General features: G+C 42.0%; 1 protein-coding gene across 8 annotated transcripts in view; it reads right to left on the reverse strand.

Moving 5' to 3' along the window:
• MAP2K6 (mitogen-activated protein kinase kinase 6) overlaps window positions 1-9,213 on the reverse strand; it is a 122,238-nt gene that overhangs the window by 15,851 nt on the left and 97,174 nt on the right. For all 8 annotated transcript variants that reach the window (XM_005861810.2, XM_014536097.1, XM_005861809.2 and 5 more), the window contains 6 exons: window positions 7,111-7,159; window positions 6,204-6,317; window positions 4,765-4,884; window positions 3,635-3,751; window positions 2,644-2,695; window positions 187-314 (listed from right to left, as the gene is read on the reverse strand). In XM_005861810.2, coding sequence (XP_005861872.1) covers window positions 187-314; window positions 2,644-2,695; window positions 3,635-3,751; window positions 4,765-4,884; window positions 6,204-6,317; window positions 7,111-7,159 — 580 coding nt within the window. The remainder of the gene's footprint in view (window positions 1-186; window positions 315-2,643; window positions 2,696-3,634; window positions 3,752-4,764; window positions 4,885-6,203; window positions 6,318-7,110; window positions 7,160-9,213) is intronic.

Here is a 9,213-nt window from a genome sequence, read left to right on the forward strand (position 1 = left end):
ACACACACACATATATGAATGAAACAAGTGACTGAGGATTTCAGACAGGAGATGTTTAAGAAAAAAAAGGAGATGCAGAATATTTCTTGGGTCTTAGTTACATTTCTATTTCCCCTCCTGTAGCCATCCAATTCCTATTTCCTGGCACGGTTTGCATTCGGACGCCACCCCCAGCCCTGGACTTACAGCCATGTACGGTTTGCATCCTGCATCGATAGTTTTAGCCACCGAGTCCACAAGGTAGCCACTGATGCCAAAGTCGCACATCTTCACTTGGCCCAGAGCATTGATGAGCACGTTGGAAGGCTTGACGTCTGAAAGCAAGAACAAGGAGAGGCGTCATCCCAGTCTGCTCTGAGGATGCATCGCCCCTACCTACCACCAGAGGGCCTGAAATCTCCATTTCTCCTCAGCTTCCTTTCCCCATGGCCAACACAAGAGTAAATGCCACCCCTGACTCACTGACATACTTCTTATTACTTTCAACCTGATTTCTATTTCATGGGTTGTCTTTCTTATAGGACTGTGTGAAGCCACCAATGGATAAAAACTGTTTCATCAAAAAAAAAAACAAGAAAAGGAAGGAAGGAAGGAAGGAAGGAAGGAAGGAAGGAAGGGAGGGAGGAAGGGAGGAAGGAAGGAAAAGCCCAGCCAGCATGGCTCAATGGTTGAGCATTGACCTATAAACCAGAAGGTCACAGTTGGATTCACAGTCAGGGCACATGCAGGAGGCAGCCAATCAATGGTTCTTTCTCATCACTGATGTTTCTATCTCTCTTTCTCTCCCTTCCTCTCTGAAATCAATAAAAATATATGTATTTTTAAAAGGAATTGTTTCTTCTATTTTATCATCTTTATTCTTCCCAACCCCCATCACATAGTAAGAATCTGACAAATTATTACTGAATCAAACGCCCAATTCCATGGGCATAGTCTGAATTATTCTATCTAAATAAATCCTAGAGACCTGCTGGACACCGTTGTAATGAACAACACTATACAGTAAACTTAAAACTCTCTTATGATGGGAGATCTCACGTGAAGTGTTCTTATGACAATGACAAAATTTTTAAAAGCCCAGTTTCGAATGATCTACTGCACAGTTAGTGCAGGAATAATAGCCCATGGAATGAAAGGGCACACTGTGACGTAACAATATACCAAATACAATAAACCCAACCAGTGTTGGTTGAAGCCCCTTTAAGAGGTGTGTCAGAGGTCACAGAGTGGAACTCATCATGAACTCAGATATTCCTGAGTCCACGAGGCAGGTCACAGAATATACATGTGGATGGAGGAGTATTGCTGAATCCTTAAGTTGAGAAAGATATGGCACCTGCCCAAGTAGATGAACCGTTGTTATCTCTGGATAATGGAATTAAAAATTATAGTGCATTGTTCCCCTGGGACACTATTCACAAAGTCCATGTAATCAGGAAAAAAGTTATTCTAAAAACTTTTACAATTATGCTTTATAATTCCCCCCTTCAATGGAATGGCAGGCATGCATTTCATTTCCTTATTGTTTAATTGTATATACATTCTCTCATATGATGAAATATTTCATCATTTTAAAATAAACCGTTATAAATTGGGTTCACATTTGTTGGTAATCCACATTTTTCTTCCTATCTGGACTCTGTCCCACCTCTTCTCCTCCTCTTCTTCCTTCTGATTTTTCCAATTTTTAAGAATAATAATGGCAATAGGCATCCTTTGGAGGCATTTCACATTATTTTCTGGCTCAGAGAACATAAAAATTACCAAATTCAATGCCTTATTAGCTATCAATACTTTCCATTAATTTTTCCAAAAACCTGGTTGAACAAATCATGTCCTTGTTTTATATTCTACCTATACTAATTCCCTACTTGGTATTTGCATATTTCTCATGTGCTTTCATGGGTTTGTTGTATATCTGCTTATTTCTCTATCAAGAATTCCTATGTAGAACATTAATAAGAATAGATTTTCTTCTCAGATACCTCTCAGGGCATCTATTATAGGGATGTAAAAATATAGTGCTGCATACTGCTGGAGAAATGAGTATCAGAGAGAAGTGGGTAGATATGTGGATTGAGGAAAGATGGAAGAATGGATATATGGGTGAGTGGATGGATAAAGAGATAACAGGTCGATCGGAAGGAAAAGGGGAAGGAGGGAAAGAAAGAAGAGACACATCTACCACTGTTCTCAGTTATCCTGCCTCCTGGAGTCTGAAAAGGCTGTGCTTTAGACCACACCTTTTCACTCCTGAATGTGCACAGAAATTACCATCTGGTTAAAACGTAGTCAGTTGGTCTTGTGACCCACAGTTCTACTTTCCAACAAGCTCCCAGGTGACGGCCAGGCTGAATGAATGTTTACCCTATTTTCTGGAACTGTCCATTGGGTGATCCCACATCTCTGCTTGGTAACAGGTATTTTATATTTGACTAAGATGTAATGTACAGCCCATGCCTGCTGATGCCCTTGGATAAGATAAAGAACAGCCACTTGTAGGATTTGCGATCCAGTCCCAAGGGAAAACCCTGCAATGCTCTTGCCTGACTCAATCCCACTCCCATCCATTGTGGGGGAGAACTCAAGTCAAAGACCCAAACTCTAGGAGAGGAACAGCCAGGGCAGCCCCAGGATGCTTACCTCGATGGATGACAGAGAGCTTACTGTGCAAATGCTCTAATGCTTTAACAATCTGCAAGAGAAACACAGGATAGATTGATGTCCCCCATCCCTGGAAAGAAGTCGAATGATAAGCATATCCAGGTTGATTACCCTGACTTAAGGTCACGAGGTGAAGTATTTTCTCAGAGAGTGGTGGTCCTTTCCAGAAAAATACACAGGAAGTTACACGAACTAGATTCTACCCACAAGAGAGGACTCTATCCTATAGCAGAGAGTATGTCTCACTCCTATATCTTGGTTTTCATTTGGTCTCCAGCATTTTTTTTCTCTCCACCCTCCTTAACCTCAATAGCTTTTAAGGGCAAACACCTTCCTTCCATTTCAATTTTTTTCTGCTTCCTTCTATGCTTATGAGTCCTATGAAAATGTGTAATAATCTACAAATAAAAATTAAATGATGTCAGAATACAGTGGGGCCTTGACTTACAAGTGTCCCAACTAACGAGTTTTTCGAGATACGAGCCGTTTCTCGGCCGATTTTTTGCTTTGAGTTGCGAGCTAAAATTCGGGTTACGAGCCAGCTTCAGATACCCCACTGCTAGTTGGCGCAGCGAACGCCACAGTGAATGCCACAACATCAGCCCAGCATCACGTGTCTCACTCGTTCACTTTTGATTTGACATACGAGTAATTTGAGTTATGAGCTCCGTCATGGAACGAATTAAACTCGTAAGTCAAGGCCCCACTGTATAGACACCAGGAATGCAGTCATAGCAGATGAAGGCACAACTGAGAGGCACTTGAACTGAGAGTTTATCACACTGAGCCAGAGGTCAAATTTGCTGTAGTGCTCATTGAGAAAAGCATTCATCTCTCCATCCTCAGGTACACTCTTGCATTCAACATGTATTGGATGACTCTATGGTAGCGTGTCCTCATACTGGGGACACAAAGACACAGGAGGCCTAGACATCTCACGCTCGCTTTGTAGGATCCATTGTGTACTCACAGAAACTGCTATTTTCCCTAAGATGTCCTCTGGAATGGTTTGGCCTTTATCAATCACTTGTTTGTAGAATTTATCTAGCGACGTATCCATGAGCTCCATGCAGATCCAAACATCACCCTAGAGAGCAATGGGTTCAGAGATGGTTAGAGAGGATGGAAATGGGAAAAAGAGAGAACAGTGCGCATCTGTCAGGAAGAACTACTTCTTGCCTGAGTTTTCAAAGGAAATGGACAGTTTCTCTTCAAAATCTCAGGAATTCATCAAACAAGCAAGATGATCTCCAAAGAGCAAACTAGCAGACAGCCAAGCAGAACTGACATGTGATCACCTACGCCTTAGTGAAAACTAGCATCAAAATACTCAGAGAGACAAGCAGCAGAATGCACCAAAGCCAAGCCTTTACTGGGACTGTCCCTAGGAGTTAGGTCTAGAAGCCTGTTCCATGGCTGACCTCCCATGTGGAGCACTGGCCATAGTCAATCAAAAGGCTGGTTTGAGCAGTGAGGTTGAAGCATTGTAAACAAAGATGTAGAGCAAAGAGAGAAATATAAGTCTATATGGTACAAAAGCAGGCTACATAAAACGTAGGAAGGAGCCAAAGGACCAGAACATTTCAGACATTTTTTAATATTTATTTAATTTATTGATTTATTTGAGAGAGGAGAGAGAGAAAGAGAGAGAGAGAGAGAGAGATCGATTTGTTGTTCCATTTATTTATGTATTCATTGGTTGATTCTTATATGTGCCCTGACCAAGGATCTAACCCGAAACCTTGACATATCGGATGACACTCTAATCAACTGAGCTACCCGGCCAGGGCAGAATATTTCATATTTTAAGGGCTCTATCCAAATCGATCGACAATTGAAATAGACAGTTCTGCCAAAAGACAAAGCAAAACAGAGAGGAGAAAGAGCCACAGCGTCTTGAACAGGGCTCCACACATCTGAAAATACCATCATCTCCGCCAACTTTGCACCAGGGCATCGTGCTATCGATGCAAAGCCCAAGACTCTAGGAGACCTGTCCATCACGAAAGAAGACCACGATGGTGCATGGCATTTATGTGGTCAGAGGCACTTCTTTGTGAGTGACTGTTCCCCTCAACTTTGAACTGAAGGGTCACTTACCTCCCGGAAGAGCGCGCCGTAAAAGGTGACCGTAAAGGGACAGTCCACCGTCCTCATGGAGACATCCAGGTCCATCAGTAGCCTTTTCTGCTCCTGGCTGTTCACGGTGGCCCGGATCCGCTGAGTGGGAATGCATGGTAAAATGCAGGGTTACTGCTCTGAGGATGAAGCAGGTAATACCACAGGGACCTTAAAAGAGTCCCCTCCTGAAAATAGTACACAAAGCCATGGCACAACTTCTAGCAACAACCCTTTGTACAGCCACCCTAAGTGATTGGCTATTTGTAACAAAATAAAAATAAGGAAGATTGTTATTCATGTGATTTCCCGAATAACCCCTGGTTCCAAAAAAAAAAAAAAAACCAAAAAAAAAAAAAACCCCAAACAACTGATAATATATTTTGGAAAATGTACAGATGTTTGGAAATGTATTTCCAAATTACAAAAACAGTCTGGTTTATTGTATTATGTCTGTTCAGTGCAAAGAGGCCACAGTAGGAATTACTCCGGCTGAATCGGAGTCCTTCAATAAAGGCCAAAAGCCCCACTTTGGAAACAAGTAAGAATCGTTGGACTAAGCAGCAGCTGTAAGAGAATTGATACAGCTGTGGGAAATAGAAGGGAACAAACAGAAATGGAGAAATCCTTCGTTCACATCCCGGTGCTTGTGGGAGAAGAGGAACCTCGCACATCAGCAAACAGAGCCTTACAGAAATACGATTACTTCACTAAATCACAGGAACAATACTTCACGAGGCATTCACATTTTCTGCCTACTTAGCAAAGAGTCTGCAGGAGAACAAACTGAAAAATCTACAAGGTAAGGAAAAGGTATCTCCATTCTCCAAAAACAAAGGGATCCAAGTCATCTGACCACCCACACTCCTCACGATGGCCCAAATCTATTAGTTCATCTAGAGATGGCGATTCGCCAAGGTCCTCCCAGCATCCACTCAAGAAATATGCAATGATTATACATTTCTTTTTATAGGGCAGAAACTATGCAAATTCACTCAAGATGTATTTTACCCTCCCTTTCTTCCACAGTGGAGACAATTTTCCTCCCTCAGTTCTGGTTTCCTGGTTTTTAGGGACACTTCTTTAAAAGAAATAGCATGTAGAGTAAAAGAGACTTCTGAGACATAACAACCAAATGCAATATGTGAACATTTGTTTGGATTCTATTTAGAAGAACCAACAGTGGGACAAAAAAAAAACAACTTCAAGACAATCAAGGTAATCTTAATTTGGAGCTGGTAATAGGTGATACTAAGGAAGTATTTTCTACACATTTGGAGGGCAATCTGTTCCCTACAAGTAATATTTTCTGCTCCACCCTTTAAAGATTGTTTTGCTTCTATGAAGAAAGCTGACTTGCACTGGGGATGGACAAATGTATACACCGCAGACAGAAAATGTTTGGGGAACGTCAACTCTACCTTCACTGCCATGATCTGCCCGCTGGGCACATGTCTCATCTTCTCCACCACTCCGTACGCACCTCGGCCCAGCTCCATGATAGGCTCCAGGTCATCTGCCTTCACCTCAAAGTTCTGCAGGCGAGAAAAAGAATGCAATAAGACAGAGAAAAATAAACTTAACAGTAGACTACCTTGTCCTCTCTCTGGTTTCTCCCAACATTCTAAGGGTTATTTCTGGTCCAGATGCTTTTTCAAGCAGCCACTGAAAGTAAGAAGCATTGGGAGATGTTTAGACCCCCAAAGCATGTCACTTGCTTGTCACAGGTGATATAGAGATCCAACTCTAATTTAGCTTCCAAATTGCTCCGTTTAAGCTGTCTACACTGGGGTTTGTCAGCCATGCCTCCTTAAATACCTGTGTATGTGCTGACTGATGGCAACTAGGTCTGTGCTTGGACTTTGAGAAATACTCCCTCCCCACAGAGAATCATCTACTCTCTTCAATTGCCTTCCATCAGGACCACAACAGCCTGATTTCAACTCGACATTCAAAAATATCAAGCCCAGCCAGCATGGCTCAGTGGTTGAGCGGTGACCTATGAACCAGAAGGTCGCAGTACGATTCTCGGTCAGGGCACATGCCTGAGTTGTGGGCTCAATCCCCAGTGTGGGGTGTGCAGAAGGCAGCCAATCAATGATTCTCTCTCGTCATTGGTGTTTCTATCTCTCCCTCTCCCTACCTCTCTGAAATCAATAAAAATATATTTAAATATACATTTTTTAAATAACTATATATTTACCTTATCTTGAAGTTTTTTTTATCAAGAGTTCCACATACTACTTCTTTTTAAATTCAAACTTTCTGATCTATCCCATGACAAAATATTACAGAAAATATTTTTCAATGAGACACGACTTTTCTCACCTGGTTTCCGATAGAAATGCAAGCTTTGGAGTCTAAATCTCGAGGCGGCCTAAGGAAAACAAGGGGGGGAGGGGGAAAACGTAAGCGTTTAGTAAAAAATGTCCTTCCCAAGTCAAATGTGATTGGAAAGATTTTTCCTGAGAAATCAGGAGGAAGTCCATGAGTAACATAAAGCAGCATACAAGTGTACACAGTGTGGGATTTGGAATAAAATACATTTGGGTTTAAATCATTTAATCTCTTGGAGCTTCCATTTCTTCTTTAAGGTGAGGATATTGGTATACCTACCTCATAGAGTAGGAGTATCAAATAGTTACCTCAAAGAGAGTAAGAGTACCCAGTAAAGTGCTTAGCAGAATGCCTAACATACAGTAAATATCCAACAAATAGGAGCCACATGAGTATAGTTATATAATTACATTATTCCAGGTCGCCTCAAACTTTGTTTTCATCCAAGAACACCAAGTGCCCAGTGAACCCCCTACTTTTTCCACAACTGTTTAAAAAAAAACAAACCAACAACAATAATTGGCAAAATGGTTATCTTAACTCACAAAATTCACAGACCATAAGAATTCAAAATCTATCTGGTCCCTGCCTTTATAAATGGGGGAGAAAAGATCTGGAGAGGTGAAATGACTTGTCCAAGGTCACAACGAACCCAGGCCCCCTGATTTCCAGGTCAGGATACCTTCTCTTCTATCAGGCTGCCTAATTCAGTTGTGACAGTTCTTCTCTACCGAGTGCACATACCGTCTAAGGCTCAGCCCAGCAGCCTGAGGCCTGCTGAATTCGTGTCTCCGTAAGACAGAGCACGGCCGTGTGTTTATTTCTACTACTTCACTGCTGCCTGGATTGATATCAAGCCACTTAAGAGAAAGATGTTTGGCTTTGGCTCTGCTCCTAACGAGGAGCTTAGAAAAGCATTTTCCTGAAATAAATGCACCGAAAACATCACGACACAAATCGTATGTGCCAGGAAACATACTGTTAATATGGCCAAATAATAGAGCAACTGAGGGGCCGTCCATGCCAGTGCTGTCTCTAGAAAAACACCAGGCGGGATGGAAGGCAGGGCAGAGGAAAGGAAGAGAGAAGAGAACCCTTTGCCAATGATAACTTTTCCCAACCCTAATGGATTATAATTCTACCCCTTCTGCTGCAACTAAAGAAAGAAAACAATGAGGGAAACGTAGGAATATAAACACAGATATAAACATGAGTCTTGGGCTTTCCTGGTAAGCCTTCTCTCACCTCAAAATCCCTTTGAAATGCACAGAATACCTAAAATAAGTTTTCCTAGACAAACCGAAAACCAGGGCCTGGGAGGGAGGGAGAGCACGGAAAACACACATGCACACACTCACACACACATGCACATGCGGACACGCCCAGTGACGTTTTTATATATGTTGTGTGTCTGAACAGGGAATGTTTCTTGAGAAACACGTGTCCAGGGGAATTAAATTAGTAAAAATCTGAGTTCTCATTCTTAAGCTTTCCAAAGCTATTTTTCTTCAGCTGTCACTATTTGTGCATCCTAAAAGAAGTGGAACTTTGATATAAAGACAAATATTACTTGAAATGTGTGACTAGTATAAACAATAAAAAAAAAACTTTGCAATTGTTCAGTATTCTTCCTTTTAAAAGCAACAGAAAGGGCTGCCTCCGCTTTCTCGTTATCCAGTGAGGGTACTGGGTGAGCCCTCTTCCAGGTCTGCTTGTCCGGGATTCACACCAGGGCTCTGCAAAGCACAGCCTGTGGCCCGGCTAAGAGCGATTTTTACAAGTTAAAGGTTATAAAAATACAAACAACGAAGAATAACCGACAGAGGTCACTGTGGCCCAGAGAGCCTAAAATATTTGCTCTCTGGCCTTTTGCAAAAAATTTTGCTGACTGCAGCTTTATACTAGCTGCACCATACCTCTACTGATGAGGAGGGTTTTGTGCCATTTTTCAGGCTGAGGAAAATGAAGTGCAGAGAAACTGCTGAAGCCACAGTCCTCAACAGAGTTGCAAATAAAACTAGCATCACCTGACTCTGGGGCTGGACCTGAGGAGGAAAGGATATATGCTGAATACCGGGTTAGGTGCTTTACCTG

Source organism: Myotis brandtii, unplaced genomic scaffold, assembly GCF_000412655.1.
Source record: "Myotis brandtii unplaced genomic scaffold, ASM41265v1 scaffold157, whole genome shotgun sequence".
Lineage (NCBI taxonomy): Eukaryota > Metazoa > Chordata > Mammalia > Chiroptera > Vespertilionidae > Myotis > Myotis brandtii.